Source organism: Eschrichtius robustus, chromosome 7 (genome assembly GCF_028021215.1).
Source record: "Eschrichtius robustus isolate mEscRob2 chromosome 7, mEscRob2.pri, whole genome shotgun sequence".
Lineage (NCBI taxonomy): Eukaryota > Metazoa > Chordata > Mammalia > Artiodactyla > Eschrichtiidae > Eschrichtius > Eschrichtius robustus.
This window is the reverse complement of record NC_090830.1, coordinates 85,484,646-85,510,076: the sequence shown is the minus strand read 5'-3', so window position 1 is coordinate 85,510,076 and position 25,431 is coordinate 85,484,646. Positions and strand designations below refer to the sequence as shown.

At 40.8% G+C, this 25,431-nt stretch overlaps 1 protein-coding gene across 4 annotated transcripts in view; it reads right to left on the bottom strand.

Moving 5' to 3' along the window:
- The window catches only part of NRG3 (neuregulin 3), a 1,080,447-nt gene that overhangs the window by 584,389 nt on the left and 470,627 nt on the right, over positions 1-25,431 (bottom strand). For all 4 annotated transcript variants that reach the window (XM_068548899.1, XM_068548901.1, XM_068548903.1 and 1 more), the window contains exon 2: positions 2,898-3,027. In XM_068548899.1, coding sequence (XP_068405000.1) covers positions 2,898-3,027 — 130 coding nt within the window. The remainder of the gene's footprint in view (positions 1-2,897; positions 3,028-25,431) is intronic.

Genomic DNA, 25,431 nt, shown 5'->3' with positions numbered 1-25,431 from the left:
CCCCTTAATATTGCTGCTCTGATCTATTAACTTGTGGTTTATTTAACTTGCAACAGAATCCAGTTAGTAATGCATCAGAAGGATAGCCCTGGTAGCATGCCAATCACACGAAAGTCATTTCCCTTGTTTTCCTTATTTCCTGGAGATGAAGTATTTCACTTACTCCAAGTGCATTACAAAGTACAGTGCCATTTAATTCCTAAGTTCATATCTGTATGTATTTATTCAACAGTATCTTTGTGATAGGAGATGCTCAGTAAACATTTGTCGAATGGAGGAGAATAAATGAATCGTACTACTTAAACAGAGTACTGTATAAAATGGCACATTATTAATAACTACATTGGAATTCTTACAAGTGGCTGATGCAGGAACAAATGGTAAGCCTTTTATTCACAGCAAAGCCTGGGAGATGAATAGCTGACACATGCAATGTATGATTTCTTCATATGCACTAGTAGGAGATTTATATGCACCTATTAACCTCTTGGAGTTCCAGTTCTGTCTTAGGCTGGTCTTTTGTCATGATTAGCTATGTTGTGACTCTGTTAAATAACAGGTTGTCTGTGCTGAAATATGCATGAAATATGAAGACAGAGGCCAAAATTATTATACATGTACATCGTTCCAGCCAAAACATAGATATATCTCTGCTTGCCTATGTTAAAAAAAAAATCAGACATGTACATATGTGCAAAAGAATTATTTTTCTGGACCTGAGATCTACTGTCATAGACTGGATTGTGTCTCCCAAATAACCAATATTGAAGTGCTAACCTCCAGTACCTCAGAATGTGACCATATTTAGAGAAAGAGTCTTTATAGACGCAATCAAGTTAAAATAGGGTCATTAGAGTGGACCTTAATCCAGTATGACTGGTGTCCTTCTAAGAAAAGGAAATTTGAATAAAGACTTGTACAGAGGAAAGAAAATGAAAAGACACAGGGAGAAGATGGCCATCCACAAGCCAAGGAGAGAGGCCTGAAAGGGATCCTTCCCTCGTGGCCCTCAGAAGGAAACAACCCTGCCAACACCTTGATCTCAGACTTCTAGACTCCAGAACTGTGATAAAATATATCTCTGTTGTTGACACCACCCAATCTGCAGTGCTATGTTACAGCAGCCCTAGCAAACTAATACACCTGTGAAATTAAGAGAATATAGTGAGGCTGTATGTTAAAAACAAATAGGACTTCTTTTGTTTTTTTCAACATTCTCAGTTTGTGAAATGATGAATCAGACCTGCCTGCGTATAGTGGTGGGGCCTGATTTGAAACTTCCTCGGGGTAAAACACCATCGCAAAAGTCACTGCTTTAGGTGAGGCTTCTGATTCATCCCTTCATCAATCAGTTATAAATTCAAACTTATTTGATGGCACTGCCCACTTCCACATATGACACCACTGGATTGGCAAAGGTAACATTCACACACAGCTGATCATCGAAAAGAGCACGGATGCACTTCGTGCTTTGAAATGGTACCTCATTCTTGGCTTTTCCCTTGAGGTCTTCAAGTCACCTGCGTGCTTTCTACCTGCGTGCTTTCTACCTGTGTGCTTTCTACCTGTGTCTGCATTGATCTAGTAAACATAACAAGAAAAGAGAAATGTGGGGAGGAACCATTCCCACTGCCCTTGATCCCCAACTCAGGTTTTCAGAGGACAGAAATGGGTGGTAACTTTTGTAAGTGAAGTCAATGTAACGGCACTGCCCAAGTCACATGAAAGCCACCATGTCAAGGGTGATGAAAGGCGACGGGATACACAGTGGCTCTTATGGAGATCGGCCACTATCACTGATCAGCTCTTCCAAACCTGTGCCACTGTCCACTATGAACCGAAGCCAGCCTGTGGAGCCAGGCAGGATTTGCTGACACACTCTAAGTTCATAACTATAAGGAGCATTTCTCTGTGCCATCTTAATAAAACAACATGGAATAAAGTTTTATAATAGCAATAGCGAGAGAAGAAAGTCATAATTTTCCATGCTTCACGATTCGGAATAATTAATAACTGTGTCATATGAGAAGAGTAAATAAAGAGAAGGAAAGGGGTGTGGATATATATGATCACTGAAGCATATACAATTGCAAGGAAAAACAAATTACCAGGGTAGCGCTGGAAATAAAAGCTTGGTGGGAAATATTTTTTTAGATGCTAATTTGATTCTTCTATGGAGCCTTAAAGCTGCAGTGTCTACAAGACCACTATTTACCTCCACTTGATTTTTAGCAGTTATATAACCTTTTGTTTCTAAAAACCAATTAAACACCTTCTTGATCTCCACTGGGAATTTTCCCTGTTCTCTACCTAGACTATAACAGGACTATGATTTCATTTACAACACCTTGCTGGAGAGTATTTCATCATCAGAGGTGTTAAACAAAAAAAAAAAAAAAAAAGGACTGAAATTAATAAACGAGAACAGAGTCAAAATAAGATGCAGTTTTCTTTGGACACAGTTACAGTCTCTGGGGTTTGGTTCACAGTAAACATTAAGACTCTAGATCTTAGCTGAGCAGTTTCTTTGCTATGCCACAATCTGTAGGTCTGCAGGAAGAGATTATTTCTGAGTATGAGCATATGTGCTTAAATCCCACACCAAAAATATAGGCTTCTAAAGTGAGTAAATAATTATTTCTATTAAATTGTTACATACAAAAGTAAACCTTCCTTTACTTGATCAGGTGAAACATCTTGTCTACTGTAATTCAGTTTTCCTTCCTCAAATACTAAAGATACCAGCCTCGTTCCTTCCCATATGAAAACTATTGATTCTGCTATTCAAACACCGGACTATATGTATCACATTGTATATTCCTGGAGCTCAGCACCCCCTTCCACCTCCAGGCCTCTCTGAGGACCTGCCCTCAGTGCCAGTCGCCACAGTGACTTACCGACAGTGTTTATGGGATCCGGTCAAGGTTTCGATCACAAAGCACTCGCCATCATTGAGACAGTAGGCAAGGTCCTTGTCTCGGCAGGGTTTGAAGTGCTCAGATCGCTCAGTGGAATATGTCGTCGTATCTGTTGAAAAACACAGAGAAAGGCTGTCAGAAGTTCATTCTGACACGACCAGCTCCTGTCATTGGGCTGGACCTGTGCACTGAGACCTTCTTATGGCTGCTGACTCTAGCCAGACAGGATGGAACCTTCACTGTACTGAAAAAACGCAACTGGATATGACCATTTTATCGACTGAATGTTTGTGCCCCCCCCCAGAATTCATATATTGAAACCTAACCCCCAATGTGATGGTATTAGGAGGTGGGGCCTTTGGGAGGTAATTAGGTCATGAGTGGGATTAATACCCTTATAAAAGAGACCCCAGAGAACTCCCTCACTCATTCCAGTCATGTGACGACACAGCAAGAAAGTAGCCCTCTATGAACTAGGAAGTCCTAACCAGACACTGAATCCACAGGCACCTTGATCTTAGGCTTCCCAGCATCCAGAACTGTGAGAAATAAATTTCTGTTGTTTTTAAGGCACCCAGCCCATGGTATTCTGTTATAGCAGCTAGGACTAGGACAACTACCGGATTCAACTATCTTCTTTCTCCACAAGATTTTAACAATTGGAATCACCCTAGACAAGTCCCATCAGAGGACACATTACCAGTAAAAGTTGAATGACCCTACAGTCAAATATCTCAAATTCACTTTCATTAATTTCAGTGTTAAGAAACATGTTGTATTAAAGGATTGAAACAACATCTCCTTCCCTTAACTGTTGTCAAACGTCGTTAAATATCTGATCAACGTACATAATACTGTAACTCTTCTATGGAAATCAATGTCAGTTTCTGTGTGTGTGTGTGTGTGTGTGTGTGTTTTATCTTTTTTAAGTTATGGCTGTAATTTGCTAATAGCTAAGCCAATTATTCTTTCACTTTTTCCTTTTATTATGTAATTAAAATGCAAATGTACCAAATTCTGAAACAGACTCTCAAATGTGAGGAATGAGTCTGGTAAATATTTAACAAGACTAAATTATTGTCATTTTTTAGCATTATCTTAAACATGTGTTTTTTAAATCATAATCACTTACTTTTTTGAATTAAGTTATATATCCATATCAGCTTCCTAAATATGAAACTAATAATAAGTATAAGCATATGCGCTCTACTGGATGAAAAATCTGTTATAACGTGTAGACATTCTTGTTTCAGAGTTTTAAGCAACTAAAATATGAGCACCAATTTCATTGCAATATTCAAGAAAAATATATTTAAAAAGTCAAAGATGGATACATGATTCAGCATGTAAGCTCTTTTTATTTCCTTTACATAGATATAGATTAATAATAATGTTCAACAGCATGGGCCATTGTACCAGTTTACTAACTGGAGGTCACAATGAGCCTCTTCCTACCCACCATCCGAATGGAGGGGAGAGTTATTATCCAGAAAGAAAATTCACTCATGTTCTCCCCAAACCTAAGAAGCCTCAATGGGCCCCTTTCCCATAGGAAGAACTCCAAATTCCTAAGTAGAGCAAAGAAAAACATAGACCAGGTAGAATTTTGCCTGTCTAGCCTCATCTTCTTGCATCCTAAAACACACAACTTCATTTCCAACTATTATCCTATTTCCCCAATACCAGGAACTATCACACTGATCCTTCTTCCTGGACCATCTTTTTCTTTGCTGGAAAACATCCAGCAATTCTTCAGAGTTTATGTCATCTTCCCCTTGTGTCCCCCAGAACCTTTTATTGCTCGCATCACTGTATTCAATGCTGCAAGTAACCATTTGTTTACACCTTTATCTGTTTTAGTCTGTAAGGTCCTTGAGGTCAGAGGTTGAGCCTTAATCAGAATTGGTGCTCAGTAAAAATGTCTTCAATAAATCTAATAACTCAAGGGGGGGAAAGCAGGGGGTGGGTGTGGGATGAATTGGGAGACCGAGATTGACATATATACACTAATATGTATAAAATAGATAACTAATAAGAACCTGCTGTATAGCACAGGGAACTCCACTGTACAGTAGAAACTAACACAATATTGTAAAACAACTATACCCCAATTAAAAAAAAAATCTGATAACTCTAACATCATTAAAGTTTAAACACCATTGATGAAAGATATGATCATTAAAGATATCATTATAATCATCTAAAAGTTAATGCATATCTTACAATAAAAAGTTAGACATAACTTTCACATTAATGTTATCATTTTAGTATAGTCGTTTTAATATTGATAAATATTGCAAAATAACCACATTGCCTTCAGATTCACACAGACCCTACTCATATGCTATTCATATACTGTGAGCATTGAAAAATCCACTTCTAATCTTCTCTTTCTTTTTTTTGTTTTTTTAATTTTTTTTAATTTTTATTTATTTATTTATTTATTTATTTATGGCTGTGTTGGGTCTTCGTTTCTGTGCGAGGGCTTTCTCCAGTTGCGGCAAGCGGGGGCCACTCTTCATCGCGGTGCGCGGGCCTCTCACTATCGCGGCCTCTCTTGTTGGGGAGCACAGGCTCCAGACGCACAGGCTCAGTAATTGTGGCTCACGGGCCTAGTTGCTCCGCGGCATGTGGGATCCTCCCAGACCAGGGCTCGAACCCATGTCCCCTGCATTGGCAGGCAGATTCTCAACCACTGCACCACCAGGGAAGCCCTAATCTTCTCTTTCTTGATCATACAATGGGAACTTATTTTTTTCTACTTCAAAATATTTGCCTGTTAATACTTTGGCATGAAATATAGGCTCTGCAAAACAGACACATTTTTTGTTTGTTTGTTTGTTTTCCAGAAGATCTCCTCTACAGGGAAGATTTGTTATTCAAGACAGTATGTGATAAATAGTTACACAGACTCAATCTCTCTTTCTATGGGAAATGTTTAAAATTCAAGAGCTCTGAGCCAAAAATTCAATATGAACCACCACACGGTTGACTACTACTCTGACCGCTGAAGTATATTAATTCATGATCAGTTAAGTTTTCCTTTAGTTTCTTATTATCCATTTATTGATATTCACTGATCATTCCTCTAAGAACAGCTTTTCATTAACATAAACTACAGCATAAAAAGGGAGATCCTTAATTTATAATCAGTGGTTTTAACAAGCTACAGACTCCAAGAGCAATACAATGGCAAAGCAATCACAATCAATTAGTTTCCATCTGACAACTACTGTCTCTGGTGGTTACCGCCCTATTCTACCAACCACTTTATCACTTTACCATCCATCAGCACAATACACAGGATCAGAACCAAGTAAAATGCCTCTGCAAAGGCCCAAGGTGGGGGAGTACAGAGATGTCAGGTCTAACATGCCCTCACGTTTTCTATTTCCATAGCTTAGAGAATCCCAAAATTGATTTAAAGTACACATGCTTATCCTTCACAATGACTTGACTAAATTCTAAGAGAACATGCTTATTAAATATTTTAAGTAACTTGATTTAGTACGCAACGTCTTGATCCTTCTATAGATAAATAAAATGCAGTTATCAATAAATTTGAAATCTTAAGAATTTACCCATGCATTTCACTATATAGTACCCATATAGCACTACGCACCTAAAATCACAGAGGTGTTGGGAAAGGTAAATAAAATTCACCATGAGGTGAAATTATATACTTGTAAGGCATCATGCCAAATATGTGAGAGGAAAGATAGAAAAATTCCTTAATGAAATCACTAGGCTGCTATACTAACTCTAGGACCACCTACACACTTTTGTAAGGTAAATCGTAAGTATACTGTGTCTAAGTCACTGTTAGCCTTTCTATTACTTACAACCAAACACAGTCCAAAGAGATGGTAATAATTTTGGATGACAGCCTCCAATACTTATAGATCTGCTTAAAAGTACATGTATGTATATATTTGTTTAATTTTTAACATATACAATATATTGCAAACATATAAAATATAGCATAAGGAAAAATGAGATAAAAATAAATAAGGTATAATCCTGATTTTTCTTTCTGTGCCCTAAGGTGACACGGTATGCCCTAATATATCCAGCTGAGTGCTTTGTTCTGAAGGGGAAACATGGGACATTTGTGAGAACGAGATAACAGATAAGACCTAACTCCAAACTATAAAACTTATGGCCCTAAATATCCTTGGGGTACCTTAACAATCAGACATAGAACTCTCATCTATAAACTTATCCAACATATTCAGAACCCAGTGTTTGTTTTAAAACTGCATCACTTTTAAGATAGTCTGATACACTAAGGTGGCTACGGTATATGGTACTATTTTGTCATGTTTTTAAAATTCAAGGGGCACCTTCTGTTTCTAGGAATGATATCTGGTAAATAAAATTGTTATAGAGCTCCCTGTTGTCTTCAAAAAATTACATGGATAAAGGTCCAAGTAAGTAAACTAGAAGGGGCCAAATATTCCCATGAATTCTCATTTGTTTTCCAAGGCTCTCCCTTACTCCACAGTACCTCCTTATCAGGCATCACTCTCCCACTACATCAGCTCATGAACCTCCCATCTTACTGGACTGTGTGCTTGTGGGGGTGGAGGAGGTCTTCACATCGCTGATCCACAGTCTTACAGACAGCCTGACACAGAGGTGCACACAATAGATGTTTATAGAAGAATGATCTTTTATAACATGAGTGTTTTTCTAAATGTTCTGTATAGTCAAATGTGCACATTTTGTTATCATCATAAAAGAAAAACTCTATATGAATAAATGTTTATAAGTTAGGACATGAGATGAGTTCCAAAAGCAATTTTAGGTAAAGTGCTTAGAATTTTATAAGAAGAGCAGAAAATCAACTCCACAGAATGGAGGCAAAGGGAGGAGAAAAAAAACAATAATTAGGGAAAATATTCAGAAAGAGATGGCATGAAAGATAAAGGAATGTTAGGCTTAAGAAGAACAGAGATGGTGCTTAGGATAGGGATTCCAAGCACCATGAGCGAAGTTCAAGGTCTCAGGACAAGGAAGTGCAGTTGCTGGCTTGAGGAATAGCGCCCATTCACTTGGGACCACAAAGGCTGTGCAATTATCCAGACCGCTCATCTGGCACTTGTTATATGTAGTTTAATGTGTTTTCTTATATTTTTATGGGTTTTGGTCTCTCCCCAGGGAGGTCAGGGAGAGTGCTTTGCTTTTAAGTTCTGTATTTTTTCCGCATCATGTAGCATATATAGTGAGCGATCAGTACAGTAATTAAACGCACAGTGGGAACTAGTGGTGGTTAATTCATTAAAGGCAAAACGGGAAGAAAATGTAAGGCTGGAAGACAGAAATCCCTGCAGATTTTGCAATGAAAGTTAATTTATTAATGAATTAAAACAATGACTGGTTTTCCCCCTTAAGTACTGACTTGAACCTGAATGTGACTTATGGAGGTTTTCTCTGTTGCCAGCACAACACTGCACACTATGGGAACACAGATTTTGTTGTAGGAACAAGAGTGATAAATGGGCTATTACAGATAATAATTGCAGTAGATAATCAAAGAAAGGGAGAGCTTAATTCACACTATAGTTATCTCTAAAGGCTTCCCAAAGGGTTGGTATTGGAGTTACATCTTGAATGGGCATGATTTAATTGGCAGAGGAAAATGAATTCTAGCTAGGAAGAGCAGAAACACCTAAGGAAGGAAAGGTGAGGCACAGCTTAGACACTAAATCCATCTTCCCATGCCTGACTTGCAAATGTCAGATTCATGAAGCAGTTTTCTCCTTCCCCCACTGAGTTGATGACATGACAATTCTCTAAGAAAAGTTAAGAATCTGGTGATGCAAGCTTTTAGGATTAGCAAAATACCTTTACAGGCTAGAAGCCATTTAAATATGGTTGTTGAGGCAGAGTCAAGATGGCTGTGTGGGAGGACGTGGAGTTAGCACCTTCCCACAAGTAGGGCGCCTGCCAGCTGCTGGTGGGGGACTCTGACGCCCAAGGAGACGGGAGGAACTCCAAAATGAACCGGTAGGATGTAGGGGGACTGAGGTGGGAGGAGAAGTGGAGGCCAGACAGGATCGGCACCCCTGAGGCTGGGGAGATCAGGAGAGGCAGGCGGGAGGGACTCTCCTGGAAGAGCAAAAGAGAAGCAGAGGACGACTGCCTGGCCCACTCGGGAACAGGGAGCCTGCTGAGCTCCCAAGCCGGTACCGCCCCCCTCCAAAGCCCCATCCAGGCCACGTAGGTCCTGGGGGCATAGGAGGGAGGGCGGGGAGATCAGGAGAGGCAGGAGGGAGGAGCCCTCTGGGAGGAGTGGGAGAGGAACAGAGGGCGACTGCCCAGCCCACTCGGGCCCGGGGAGCCTGCTGAGCTCCCAGGTGAATCCCCCACCCTCCAAGTCCCCTCCAGACTGCGTGGGTCCTTGAGGGCATAAGAAGGAGGCTGAGAGGAGAACAGGAGAGGCAGGCGGGAGGGGATCAGAAGAGGAGAGGAGGGCATTTGCCCCACCCACTCGAGCCCAGGAAGCCTGCTGGGACCCCAGGTGAGGTCCCCTGCCCTCTGAGACCAAGAGTGAGGGGCACGCCTGGGTCCCTTCTGTCCCTTGAGCCTAAGCCTCACCACCCTACAACCCCCAGGGCCTTTTACAGCCCAGTGGGTCCTGAGCAGTGGCCCTGCCCACAGCCCAAACCTTGCCCTTACTTAGGCCCCGCCCCACCAAAACAAAGGCCTTTCCCCCCCACCCCTTTTCTTTTCTTTTCCCTCCTCCTCTTTTTTACTATTGTGGTACTGATGTACCTTCTGGGTGTTGATTCATCTATATTTTTATTTTTATATTCTTTCTAACATATCTGTTAGTTTCCTAGTCTAATTTTATTTTTTTACCTTACTGTTCTTTCTTTTTTTTTTTCTTGTTTTTGCTGCCCCACACAGCTTGAAGGATCTTGGTTCTTAAGCCCAGGGTCGGGCTGAAGCTCCTGTGGTGGGAGCTCTGAGTCCGAACCACTGGACTAATAGGAAACCTCAGACCCCAAGGAATATTCACTGGAGTGAGGTTTCACAGACGTCCTCATCTCAGCACCAAGACCCAGCCCTACCCAACAGCTTACAAACTCCAGTGTTGGAAGCCTCAGGCCAAACAACCAGTAAGACAGGAACACAACCCCACTCATTAAAAAAAAAAAAAAAGAGAGACAGCAAAAAAATATGTCACAGATGAAGGAGTAAGGTAAAAACCTACAAGACCAAATAAAGGAAGAGAAAATAGGCAATTTACCTGAAAAAGAATTCACAGTAATGACAGTAAAGATGATCCATGATTTCAGAAATAGAATGAAAGCATGGATTCAGGAAATACAAGAAATGTTTAACAAAGGTCTAGAAGAACTAAAGAACAAAGGCCATATGTGAAAACCCCACAGCAAGCATCATTTCAATGGTGAAAAACTGAAAGCATTTGCACTAAGATCAGGAACAAGACAAGGATGTCCACTCTCGCCACTCTTATTCAACATAGTTTTGGAAGTTGTAGCCACGGCAATCAGAGAAGAAAAAGAAATAAGAGGAATACAAATTGGAAAAGAAGAAGTAAAACTGTCACTGTTTGCCAATGACATGATACTATACTTAGAAATACCTAAAGATGCAACCAGAAAACTGCAAGAACTAATCAATGAATTTGGTAAGGTTGCAGGATACAAAATTAATGCACAGAAATCTCTTGCATTCCTATACACCAACAATGAAAAATCAGAAAGAGAAATTAAGGAAACACTCCCACTTACCATTGCAACAAAAAGAATAAAATATCTAGGAATAAACCTCCCTAAGGAGGTGAAAGACTTGTACTCAGAAAACTATAAAACCCTGATGAAAAAATCAAAGATGACATAAACAGATGGAGAAATATACCATGTTCTTGGATTCGAAGAATCAATATTGTGAAAATGACTATACTACCCAAAGCAATCTACAGATTCAATGAAATCCCTATCAAACTACCAATGGCATTCTTCACAGAATTAGAACAAAAAGTCTTACAATTTGTATGGAAACACAAAAAACCCAGAATAGCCAAAGCTATCTTGAGAAAGAAAAATGGAGTTGGAGAAATCAGGTTCCCCAACTTCAGACTATACACAAAGCTACAGTAATCAAGATAGTATGGTACTGGCACAAAAACAGAAATATAGGTCAATGGTACAGGATAGAATACCCAGAGATAAACCCACGCACATATGGGCAACTAATTTACAAAAAAGGAGGCAAGAACATACAATGGAGAAAAGACAGCCTCTTCAATAAGTGGTGCTGGGAAAACTGGATAGCTACATGTAAAAGAATGAAATTAGAACACTACATAACATCATACACAAAAATAAACTCCAAATGGATTAAAGACTTAAGTGTAAGACCAGACACTATAAAACTCTTAAAGGAAAACATAGGAAAAACATTCTTTGACATAACCACAGAAAGATCTTTTTTGACCCACCTCCTTGAGTAACGAAAATAAAAACAAAAATAAACAAATGGGACTTAATTAAATTTCAAAGCTTTTGCACAGCAAAGGAAACCACAAACAAGACGAAAAGACAACCCTCAGAATGGGAGAAAATATTTGCAAATGAAACAACAGACAAAGGATTAATCTCCAAAATATACAAACAGCTCATGGAGCTCAATATCAAAAAACAAACAATCCAGGTAAAAAATGGGTGGAAGACCTAAATAGACATTTCACCAAGGAAGACATACAGATGGCCAAGAGGCACATGAAAAGATGCTCAACATCACTAATTATTAGAGAAATGCCAATCAAAACTACAATGACGTATCACCTCACACACATCAGAATAGCCATTATCAAAAAATCTAGAAACAATAAATGCTGGAAAGGGTGTGGTGAAAACGGAACCCTCCTGCACTGTTGGTGGGAATATAAATTGATACAACCACTATGGAAAACAGTATGGAGGTTCCTTAAAAAACTAAAAATAGAACTACCATACAACCCAGCAATCCCATTACTGGGCATATACCCAGGAAAACCATAATTCAAAAAGAGACACGCACCACAATGTTCATTGCAGCACTATTTACAATAGCGAGGACATGGAAGCAACCTAAGTGTCCATCGACAGATGAATGGATAAAGAAGATGTGGCACATATATACAATGGAATATTACTCAGCCATAAAAAGAAATGAAATTGAGTTATTTGTAGTGAGGTGGATGGACCCAGAGTCTGTCATACAGAGTGAAGTAAATCAGAAAGAGAAAAACAAATACCATATGCTAATGTATATATAGGGAATCTAAAAAAAAAAAAAAAAAAAAAAAAAATGGTACTGATGAACCTAGTTGCAGGGCAGAAATAAAGAGGTAGACATAGAGAATGGAATTGAGGACATGGGGTGGGAGGGCGAAGTGAGAGTAGCCTCGACATATATACACTGCCGTATGTAAAATAGTTGGCTGGTGGGAAGCAGCAGCATAGCACAGGGAGATCAGCTCGGTGCTTTGCAGTGACCTAGAGGGGTAGGATAGGGAGGGTGGGAGGGAGGCTCAAGAGGGAGGGGGTATGGGGACATATGTATGCGTATGGCTGATTTGCTTTGTTGTGCAACAGAAACTAACACAGTACTGTGAAGCAATTATACTCCAATAAAAAAAAATTCTAAAAAAATAATAATAGTAAATAAATTTGTGTTGTTTTAAGCTAATAAATTTGTGTTGTTTTAAGCAAACAAACAAATAAATAAGGTTGTCGACTCCAGCAGGGTCTTCCCTGGGTGGAGTGCTGTGTAAATGAAACCTGCTTCCATACCTTAAAATCCCCCGTAGAATATGCCATTTATCAGGCACCCAGGAAGGTGCACTGACATAAGACTGAGTTATAAAATATTTAATGGTCAAGGAAAATTGCATGAAGAATGCAGTGGTGTTTGAAAGGGAAACAAACCATTTCTCAGCTGGCAAAAAAGCAGAGATAGCTTTCTCCCCGCTGCCAAAGATCAGACAATTGTTCACTTTGCTGGCGTGGGAGAAATGGGGAGTGTTGGGCAAGGAATTTAAAAGTTCAATTTAGTCATGGGACTGCTGTGAGAACTGACAGTTCCTGAGGTATCCCAGAGCCATCGATTCTTGCAGCAAATGTAGAAAGGACCCTTATCAAACTTGTGTGACATACCTGGGCCACCTTCTGGTTTGAAATCTTTTTTTTTCTTTTTAATTATTTTATTTATTTATTTATTTTTGGCTGCGTTGGGTCTTCGTTGCTGCGTGTGGGCTTTCACTAGTTTTGGCGAGCTCGGGCTACTCTTGTTGCGGTGCACAGGCTTCTCATTGCGGTGGCTTCTCTTGTTGCAGAGCACGGGCTCTAGGCGGACGGGCTTCAGTAGCTGTGGCTCGCAGGCTCTAGAGTGCAGGCTCAGTGGTTGTGGTGCACGGGCTTAGTTGCTCCGCGGCATGTGGGATCTTCCCGGACCAGGGCTCGAACCTGTGTCCCCTGCATTGGCAGGCAGATTCTTAACCACTGCGCCACCAGGGAAGCCCCCGGTTTGAAATCTTGCTTTTAAAAACTGCACCAGCTTAAGTAAACCTGCATGGGTGGGACATAGCTTGTTCAATGGAAGTGCACTTACTGGGGAACTGCAGAGTTATCCTAAAGCTGAATATATTTCCTTCTGCCTGCACACATACACATACCTATATAAACCGCTTTCAGTGACAACAGTTAAAATACCAGCTACTGTCACTGGAACACCATCTCTGCTCCCCACATCACTCTACTGAAATGGTCCAGTCTACGTCACTAGCAATCTCTAAATCCAATGGATGTTGAAATGTTTCTTTTTTCTCATCTTGTTTGAACTCTCAGAAGCATCTAATACTCTTAGTCAAGCCCATCTTCATGAGAAACCTTTCACTGGCTCCCACTGTCATATAACGTTGATTTTCCCCTTTCTTTTTGGTTTTTGTCACCTGTCTCATCTAATTTCTATTTAAAAGCCAGATTACTCAAGGACCAGTTTTTTGGGGTTTTTAACATTTATTTATTTATTTATTTATTTTTGGCTGTGTTGGGTCTTCGTTTCTGTGCGAGGGCTTTCTCTAGCTGCGGCAAGCGGGGGCCACTCTTCATCGCGGTGCGCGGGCCTCTCACTATCATGGCCTCTCCTGTTGCAGAGCACAGGCTCCAGACACGCAGGCTCAGTAGTTGTGGCTCACGGGCCTAGTTGCTCTGCAGCATGTGGGATTCTCCCAGACCAGGGCTCGAACCCATGTCCCCTGCATTAGCAGGCAGACCAAGGAACAGTTTTTAAATAACTCCTAACATATACTCAGTGGGGCTCTAAGCATTTTTCTTTAGCTATTTCTTGGTCTTAAAATAACACTATGAATTTATGCTACTATTTACTATCCTTACTTTACAAATAGAGAAAATTTATTCTTAGAGATTTATGTCGTTGGCCCTAGGTCACATGGCTCTGAGTTGGCAGCTTCTGGACTCGAACCCACGCAACTCTGACTTGTTCCACTAGACCGCTTCCCATAGACCACTTTTTTTTTTTTTTTTTCCACTTTTACTTACTCCCTAGGCTAGCGCTCCTACAGGTGTGGTCCTCAGACCAGCAGTAACAGCATTATCTGGGAGTACATGAGCAATGATAATTCACGAGCCCCACCCCAGATCCACCGCATCAGAAACTCTGGAGGCGAGAGGAGGGACGGTGCTTTAACAAACTCTCCAGGTAATTCTCAGACACGCTAAACTCTGAGAAGCAGCTGCCTTGGGTGAGCCTGTCTGGTATCATCTACATGCCAATAACTCTCCAAGTTACACCTGAGCTCAATCTGCCTACCTGCAGGTGTTTCTGAGCTCAATCCGCCTACCTCTCTCTTCCTGATGGTTATCCCAAAGGCACCTAAAAATTAAGTTGTAGAAAACTCTTGCTCTTCCTCCACAAACCTATTCTTCCTTTAGGATTCTCAGTCACAGCCAATGTCACACTACTGATTCCCTTGTGCAGGCCAGAAGCCCAGAAGCCATCCTTCTCACCCTCCACATGAATCACGAGATATCAGTGGCTGACTCTACTTCCTACGTATCTCTGGAATCTACCACTTCTTTCCATCTTAACTCACCTGGAATACTCATTATAGGCCTGCCTACATGCGTGCTTGCCAGGCTAAAAGGAATTATCCACATTACAATTAGTTTGCACAGTGTGTACACAACACATAATGACGGTTCATTTCCTTCTGGAAAATTATTTAGTGGCTACCCCTGCCTCTTATGAAGAAAATCAAAATCCTTCCAAGCCCCTGCCTCTGTCCTCATCTCATACATAACACTTGCCCCACCCCACCCCCCATTTTCAGTGCATTGGCTACAGTTGTTCACATGGCCCATTCCACATCCCCTACACCCTTTGCACATGGTCCTCTCTGCAGAGGGGCACCCTGAACCCCACACTCTCTCACAGTCATCTACAGATTTCATCCAGAGCACATACTATGAGATGGCGAAACATAAAGCCAAAAATAAATTCCCATTCGATAGTTATTCTCTACAAAATCCCTTGGGTTGTACCGCCAAGCACAGGGGCTCTTCTCATGGGCGCTTCCCTCATTTAGGTCAAGGCGCTACTCCCTTCGTTTTCCTTTCTTTGTCTTTCATTCTTTCAAGCAGAGAATATCCCCACACCAACCCTGAATTAGAGACTTTTCCTTAGAGATGACATGTGTAAAATCCCCATAGAGACTTAATTCCTTCTAATAAAACAGCCTGGCTGGGGAGTTTGAACTGTGAGACGACTACCCCATAGGCTGAGTTACCCTTTAAGAAAAAGCAGGGGCACGTTACTGTGAATGCGTAGCTTAAAAATGCAGGACATAAGAGGACTTTAAGGGGACAGAAACAGCAGTCACTTACTCACATTGGTCAGAAGACGGGGATTCTTAGACACTTTGCAGGGCGGCGTTGTGTCTGTCTGGTTCCAAACAAAGTCACAGAGTAGCTTGGTGGAATATCACGTTCGCTCATTTGGAAACGTCTCAGTCTGGCTGCCAGCAGGACCATTTCCTGCTTTTTCAGACGTTCCTTTACTTACATGGGAGCATCAGCGTGTACAGAGAAATTCCAGTACCGTCAGCCCAAGAAAGAACATGACTCTGTAGGTGATTAGCCGATCTTGGCTTCCAAAAAGGAGAACGCTGAGCTTATAGCGGAGAGGCCTTTTGAGCTTCTCCAGCACAGAACCTCAGCTAACTGACTTCTGGTCTGAACCTCTCTTCCAAGTCAGGTGCAGCAGGGAATTTAAATGAGACGCCAATTTAGACCTCAATTAGCCAGCTCTCCTTCCCATACCATGCTGGCTCCCTAAACAACCCTCTAATTGGTTTTTGATTTTCCATGTACGAATGCTTTTCAAATTGGGATATGTTCATTCTCTGTGATATCTTTATTGCCCTGAAGCACCTTTATGTGACATACACTGGGTGAGACACCCTTGCATGTGTAGCAAGAGCCTCCCGTCTGCCCTCCCTGTGCTCCAGCGAGAGTTTTCTGCGAAGCCAACAGGTGACACGCCCACCTTGATAGCACTCCCCAGCTGCCTAAAATTCCCTCGTGTCCTCATTGTATGAGATTAACAAACACTTCTCAATCCTGCAATTCCCCACACAAGCCAAACTCAAAAGGCTTTCTGGGACTTCACTTTCCAGCATTCTTCTCACGTTTCTTGGGCTCCAATAACACTGGAACAGATCAGGCCTTTTATGACTTTGTGACTTTATATATCCTATTCCTTTGACCTATACAGTCAATAGGTCTCTGCCTGGCAAAACATTTCTCACTGTTTAAAACCTATGTGAAATGAGAGCTCCTACTGAAGCCTTCTCCAGATCCTCAGGATACAAGTATTTGAAATTCCAATAACACTTCATTCCTCCTTCTAATACAGGGATAATCATTCTGAATTGCAATTTAAATGTTTACATGTCTACTCTCCACCCTTTTCCCAAACCAGACTCTGAGTTCCTGTGGACCTGGCAAGGTCATCTCTAAATCCTTATAATTTATCCCAGGGCCTGACAGATAGTAGATGCTTAATGCATGCTTTCAGAGTGAATAAGTATTATAATGGTTACACGAGTGACGATCACACCAACATCACAGGCACACACATACCTTAAGCATGATAAGGTTACCACCTTGTAACTCCATATCATAATAATGTTTTTGGAGCTAAATGATGAAAAACATATCTATGCCTATGTGAATGCACCTGAGGCTGATTGCTAATGATCAGGGATTTTTTTAATGTTCATTGGTTTCAGGTGAAAAATAAACAGTTTGTTTCTTGATAAACATGTTTGTTTACTTAAGAACTTTCTCCTAGTTTCAAATTTCTTGCCTGTCAAGTATGCACAGAGGTGATATTTTAAATATTTAATGAGCAGAATGGAAATGACAAGTCTAATCAGAATAAATCAGTTCATAGCTAGAGCAGGGTCCTGGAGGTAACCTAGTGGGGCCAGATCTTAACTCTATGGTTTCTGGATTAATACTGAGGAAGTTTAGGAGCCCTGGTGCAGGACATCCTGGATGTCATGGAGAGGATTTATTGAGGGGGATGTGAGCAGTGGCTATTTACCAACTAGAATAAAATCACTGCAATACTTTAACAGTCAATACAACTAATGAAGTACCCTGCTATATATCAGACCCTCTCCTAGTCTAAACCTGTCTTCAGCTCTTTTAGTTGTAACAGCTGAAACCGGACAATCTTAGGATAACACAGAACTTGGAGGTCAACATGTGATAATGATGCTTGGAATAAACCTATTAATCAGATATACATATTTTGCAGAAGAGAAACTGAAGCACAGGGGGATCATGCAATATGCTTAGGATTTCACAGCTAATAAATAGAAAGGCAGAAATAAAACCCAGAGAAGCCCAGCTCCACAGTGAATGTCCTTCAGCCCTCTGCAGCCCCACCTGCTCTGAGTCCCGGACTCTTTCAAGGTATGTATAGTCAAGTCTCTCCTTGCCAAATGCTGTTAGTCACTTTATTATGAGTCAATGCAAGAGCAATTAGGAAGCGATATTTTTCAGGAATCCATTCATCTTCTCACCCATCCACCCCACACCCATTGTTTGAGCACATACTGAAACTGTCAGGTACTGGGAGAAGATAGGTGGGTACGAAAACTAAAATAAAGACAGTGCTTGACACTGGGGGTTTCTTTTACTCTCACATTTCCTTTTCATGCTATTATGGCTTTGAAATCCTGTCTAAACATTGACATGATTCTCCAAATTCTTTCATCGAAATGAACATCACTCACTTGACTTATTTAAAAGCTTCTTTTTCCCCCTAACAGCCCTAGATCTTATTTGGATCCTCTTTGTTAGTGTTCAGAAATCCAAGCACTTCCTCCTCTGTATGGGTCATGAAGAAGGCATGGGCACTTCAGCTACATGGGCACAGCAGGCCTAGGCTGAATCCCTGCTTATGCATTTGCTATGTGGTGTCACGGCAGAAGCAGAAAAAAAATAATGTAAGAGTTCAAAGAGAGGGTAGCAGTGGCTTGATGCTCCACATTCCCTTCCGTGTAAGAAGGGCTTGGAGAGTGGCTTCAGGTGGGAACTAGACTTACCTTAATGCTGCCTTTGCATGGGAAACATGTTGTTACTTCTACCGTGCGCTTAATTGGGATCCTTCCAGAGACGGAGATTACAAGCACCACTCTACTCTCTGTTTCTTTAAGTTTGGATTTTTTAGATTCCACATAAAAGTGATATCATACAGTATTTGTCTTTCTCTGTCTGACTTATTTCACTTAGCATAATGCCCTCAATCTTGACCCCTACCCTGCCACCACCTCCATCCCTTGGGATCTTGCCTATAATTCTGGGTGTAAAGAAAAGTCAATCAAAAGAAGTTTCCCAAAGAAACTGTCAAGGAGACTTTAGGGAGTACTCACTCTGGCTGACAACAAAAATTATGAAAATGATATTAAAGGACTGTAAAAGACTAGTGTAGTGCTACTTGTTCAATTACCAGGCCTATGGCTTCCAGCTGTCTTGCATCTCCAGACCCTACCTTAGCTAGCATATTGCTAGACACACAAGAGACGATAAAGAAATGCTAAATCAGATGGAACAGCTACAATTTCATAGAACACGCAGTAATGAGGAGAGGAAATGCAAATGTGCAACCAAAGCATCAGGACCAAGAAGACATGAAGGGTCAGCAGAAATGCACTAAAAGTTGAGTCCTTGGAAACTTAAGGCACTTGAATTTCAACATGACCAAACTTAAAAAAAAAAAAAAAAGCTAAAGAAAAAAGAACAATTGCTACCCAAAAACATAGGAACTCAATAATGCAGGGTTAACCCCTAAAATGCCACAGTTGTTCAAACCAGACGACCTAGAATTCATTCAGTCACTAAGTTATTTATCGTTTTGACAACCTCCAGGTCTCAGGGATATTGCAATCAGGTTATATTTCACTCCCTTAAAAAGTCTCATCCTCTGCACCCCTGTTCATCTTCTTAGTAACAGTGTAGGGTTTGTCCCAAGCAAAAGGGGAGAAGGCTTGGCTCCTTCTACCATGCTGGAACTCTGTGCTTTGGCCTCAGTATGTGGAATTAAGTGTGCCTAGCCTTAAATATCTCACGTTTGTAATGTACCTTTGGAAATCTGTGTTTGCATTCAAACTTTGCTGCTTATTGGCATTTTGAATAAATTGAATATATGAAAATGTATATAATTCATGAGGTTCCATGAAACCTGAATGAGAAAAAGGAACAATGCATGGTAATGGCTCTTACAGTACGGGGCACCGAGCACATTTTTCCCTTATTTACCTTTTGCTAAGTAAGTCAACAGATAATTTATTAAGCGGCAACATATCTAATTCTACAATGTCTCTAATTCTACAGTGTCTCTACAATTAAAATCATTTATTTATTTAACAAGCTATCATTGGGCTCCTCCTATGAGACTCTCGAGTACCATACTGGTTCCTGGGGTGAAAGTGAGGAACTCAGTTCAGAGATCATAAGGCACGTGGCTGCCTCCCAGGAACTGCCAGGCATGTGTGACTGTCCGGTACCCAGTCCACGCTAAGTGCCAGGCAGGGGACAGGGGTGGCAAATGTACTCATAACACCCAGAGTTTGCTGACTTCTTAGCACTTGTTTGGAGACTGGATACGGCTACAGAATTTCAAATAGTAAAACGTTCCTCGGGCTTCCCTGGTGGCGCAGTGGTTAAGAATCTGCCTGCCAATGCAGGGGACACGGGTTCGAGCCCTGGTCTGGGAAGATCCCACATGCCGCGGGGTGGCTGGGCCCGTGAGCCACAATTACTGAGCCTGCGCGTCTGGAGCCTGTGCTCCGCAACGGGAGAGACCGCGATAATGAGAGGCCCGCACACCGCGATGAAGAGTGGCCCCCGCTTGCCGCAACTAGAGGAGGCCCTCGCACAGAAACGAAGACCCAACACAGCCATAAATAAATAAATAAATAAATAAATAAATAATTTAAAATGTTCCTCATAGGGCAGTTTGTAGTTTTCCCATTTACTACTAAAAAGACTAGATAAATAAAGTGAAGGATGTCCCCACCAATCACTAGACCCGATGATGTCACAAGTACACAGCCTGCAACTCTACTATCGCACGGCTCTCAAGAATTAAGACTTTTCTGCATTACTCCTTATAAGTTTTTATTTATGTTTTTCTCTTTTGCCAGAGAAAAAAGGGACTCATGTCTCATTCAGTCATGATGGTCTTACTAATCTGTGAAAATGTGGATGAGAGATAGATGGTTAGAATACACATGGCACAAAGGAAAGGTCTATGGATCTTGTTTGACTCTTGGCTCAACCATGATCACCTGCTTTTCAGCCAGTTCTTAATTTTTCTAAATTTTATTTGTAAAATATGATTGTAATATTACTTATTATTCATTTTCATAACAGTTGAAAGGGCCCGATGCAGTATTGACGTCTAGTAAATATTAATTTCATCTTATGAATTTTCTCCTTGAAAAATTTACTTTCCATTTGATTAGAAATTTCTCGAAAGAATATACACATATATCCAATAAATATAAGAAAAGTTCAACATCATTAGTTATTATGGAAACAGACAACAAAACCACACTGAAGTACCACCTCACTCCCACTAGAATGAACAGTAACAAGTGTTGGCAAAGAGAATTTGGAAAAACTGGAGACATATCCTGCTGGTGGGAAAGAAAAATGGCACAGCTGCTTTGAAAAATGGTTTGGTGATTCCTCAAAATGTTAAACAGAGTTATCATATGAAACAGCAATTCCACTTCTAGGTGTATACCCAAGGCAACTGAAAAGAAATGTTCATGAAAAACAAATGTTCGTACTTGTACATGGATGTTCATAGAAGCATCAAGTAATGAATGGATTTAAAAAATGTGGTATATCCAGACAATGGAATATTTTTCACCAATAAAAGTAATAAAGTACCGATACATGCTACAGCATAGATGAAGCTTAAAGTGTAATACTTAATGAAAGAAACTAGACATAAGGCTATATTGTATGATTTCATTTATATGAAATGTCTAGGATAATCAAATCCATGGAGACATAATGTAGATCAGTGGGTGCCAGAGGGCAGGAGGAAAACTTTCTTTTCCGGTCTTTCCACCTTGGTCTTCTATATACTCTTTTACATTTTCAGTGTATTAATAGGTAAAAGGAGACAAATATTGTTCAATATTTTAGATTCTGCAAAAAAATCACAGTCGATTTCTTGCTATGCTTTTGAAAGAAAGGGAACACACACCGCAAACGATTTGAGAAAGAAGGAAAACCCACCACGTACTTCCCCAAATCTCCTTGCATTATTGACAAAACTTTGCTCTCAGACCTGCTTCAGAACAAATATTGTTTTGAGAAAATTGGTCCATTCTCTGTGCCTGCTGGAAAGCAATTAAAGCTGAAATCAAATAGCTATAATCATCTGTTCATTTCCGACCCTTATCTCTCCATTTGCAGAAAGAGCTGCTATGTATTAAAGTGTTTGTGGATCATTCAATAATTTAAGTATTAGCAAAAACGGTGGGTTTTGAAGGTAGTACTGAGACAATTTGGAATTTTTAGCAGAAATTCCAAATAAAGTACAGATAAAAGGCTAGCAACCCTCCAAATTTTGCTTCTCTAATGGTGGAAGTCATAAGATTCCCCTCCCTTTATCTTGGCTTAAGCTGTTTCCCAACCAGCACTACAAAGCAGAAACATAATCACCCTCTTTGACACCTTAAGTTTTGGCACAGGGGAAAATTCTTTTTCCTTCCCACACTGGGACTCCCTGTCTCCTCTTCTTTCTGGTGTGTCTTTCTTGCACACACCTAGTAACATCCCCTTTTATCCAACCTAGTTGGTGACCCTTAACCAAGAATCAGATTTAGTTCATAAAGAACAGGGGTCAGGAAACTGTAGTTCATGGGCCAAATCTGGGCCATAACCTGTTTTTGTAAGTGAAATTGTATTGGAACACAGCTAAGTTCATTTGTTTATACATTGTTTATGGCTGCTTTTGAGCCAAAATTAGTTAAGTAGAGACCACAAAGCCTAAAAAGCCTAAAATATTTACTTATCTGGCCCTTTACAGAGAAAGTTCCCCAACTCCTAAATAAAAGGTGGAAGATGGTAGCTTTCTTATAAATTATATATTTGATATATCTGAACTATTCAAAATGTTTGACATTGATTTAAGTACTTTGGTGTTATATATTTCAAGTAAATATATATATGCAGGAGAAGCATAGCCAAAAACTAAAGCAATAGGTTTTGGAAGAAGACAGACTTGAATTTGATCCTGGTTCTGATATTTAACTAGTTGTATGATCTTCGATAGATTACTTAACTTCCTTAACCCTCAGTTCCTTTTACCTGTAAAATGTGGATAATGAGAGTTTGCACCTATGTCAATTAGAGTGATTTTGGCTGAGAGTACCAAAAACTCAACTCAAAATAGCTTAAATCAGAAGGAAAATAACATTATCCCACTTAACGAGAGGTGGTTCCTGGGTTGTCAAACACAGTGTCTAAATGGGATTATTAAGGACCCAGGAATAATCCTGCTCAGCCATCACTGGCTTTCTCCTTAGGCTAGGCTCCCTCATCACAGGTAGCTGCCATGATTTTAGACATCAATTCTAGACAGAGTCTTGCATAGACCTGTACCACCTGCCCATCTCTTAAGCAGTCTCCAGCACGGGGACTGGCATTCCTCTAAAGTGGCTTAGTAAAGCACACGGCCGCGTGGAGAGTGGACTGATTGCCAGAACAAACCTGGAATTCAGTGAGGAGGGGAGGCCATAGAACAAACCTGGAATTCAGTGAGGAGGGGAGGCCAATTCAGTGAGAAAATGTGAGCAGGTAGCCAACAATATCAGATAAGTTTTTATGAGGTCTCAAAAAAATTAATGCACACAGAACACAAGTATATGTTCAAGAAATGTTAGCTCTTCCTTTGGGCTGTGATATCTTTTTGTTGGATTTGCTGCTACTGTCCTTCCAAAATGTATACCTTAATATAAAGTAAGCTTAAATTAATTTGTATTGAGAGCTTTAGAAGAAATGCATATCATTCCATTAGATGACTGAAAAATTTCCAGGCTCTAGTGAGATTGGATGGACATCATTATTCAGACACAGACATCTCTGCATCTTTGTTGCAGCGCACACTCGTGTATCAGCGTTATCCGTGTCCATCTCATATTAAGTGTGTGTCAAACACTTATATATCCCCAAGGTCATTCGGTGTAATTAACTGCAAAGTAAACTTAATTAAGGTAAATGTGCCATCTTCTTCACAAAAATCACTCACTGAATGTCCATAATTAATAAAAAGAAGCCCCCCCTCCTTAACCCCCCTAATTATTGCTTGGCTCAGGCATCCTCTTCTCAAGCTATTACTTGCAGCCTCTCTTATCTGCCCTCAAAGACACAGCATTCCACATTTCCTTTGTCACAGCCCTTACCGCGCTGCACTGTAAATGGTAGTTTACATGTTTCTCTCCCCTTCACCAGCCTGTGAACTTTGAAGGGGCAAGTCCTGATACACAGCATGCTTTGGGGGAAAAATAACGAATGAATATGAATGCCCACTGAGAATTTCCACATGGAGAGATTATTACTCTTATTTACACATCCTATTTGCCATGGAGGAAGTGTTGTTTGCACTCACAGATTCATAGGCCCATCCTCCCTCTCCTGGTTCCTTCTCCTAGTGTTTTCAGCAAGGCAGGTTGCTTGGAGCCATCCAAAGGTCCGTTGTTGTTTTTCTTTTCCCCCTTCCTGTCTTGGTCAAGACACTATTCCACAAAGGGAGACAGACTGAGACCCTACCCCAAATTGAGAGTCAATGCAGGGGGTAGATATGAACGAGGAGGGCCTACCTGTGGATATTCTGAGCATGTGAGAGAACAGCCCAGGAACTCAAATCGCAACGTTATGAGATATTTATTTAAAACTATCCTACCAATCCAGGACTTCCCTGGTGGTCCAGTGGTTAAGACTCCGCGCTCCCAATGCAGGGGGCCCGGTTTCAATCCCTGGTCAGGGAACTAGATCCCACATGCCGCAACTTAAAAAAAAAAAAAAAAGGGACTTCCCTCACGGTCCAGTGGTTAAGACTTCGCCTTCCAGTGAGGGGGGTGCCAGTTCGATCCCTGGTCGGGGAGCTAAGATCCCACACGCCTCACAGCCAAAAAACCAAAACATAAAACAGAAGCAATACTGATATTGTAACAAATTCAATAAAGACTTTAAAAATGGTCCACATCAAAAAAATCTTTAAGGAAAAAAAAAACCTATCCTACCAATAAAGTAAGCACACAAATCCCTCAAACCTTAGTTCTGGATACAGTGATCAGACAATACAGTGGAAAATGTCCTTGGAGAATGTTGACTGCAGAGATTGGAAAGCTCCCATCTCCCAAACTGGGAGATGTTCTAGGAAGATGCCTCCATGTGGCAATGCTCTCCCATTAAGCTCTGCCTTTTGAATTCCCATCCATTTCCCCACACACAACTCAGAGTCAGTTCAGTTGTGCACTCTTCCCCAATCCTCCCACCTGCCTTTAACCTTGGCCTCCTCCCTGCTTCCTCAGCATTTGGCTGATTTCTTTATTCTAACACGCATCACTCTCCGTCTTGAGTGACAGCTATTTTGGTGGGTGTTTGTCATTCCTGCTCCCCACCAGGGAGATCGTGAGCTCCTTGAGGGCAGGGGCCGTGATTCACTCACCTTCTCTCCCTCATCGCCACAGACCATCTAACCTACTCTAGAAGCAAAGGCAGGAATATATCACATCAATAAACACATCTGAGAATGTTCTTCCCGTTATATTTTACTACAAAACTGAAAGCTTCTCTGTAAACAGTTTCCCTTATGCAAGTAGGATTTTGAAAAATAAAAAATTATGTTAAAGAACCTGATTGTTGATCCTTTCTGTATGATT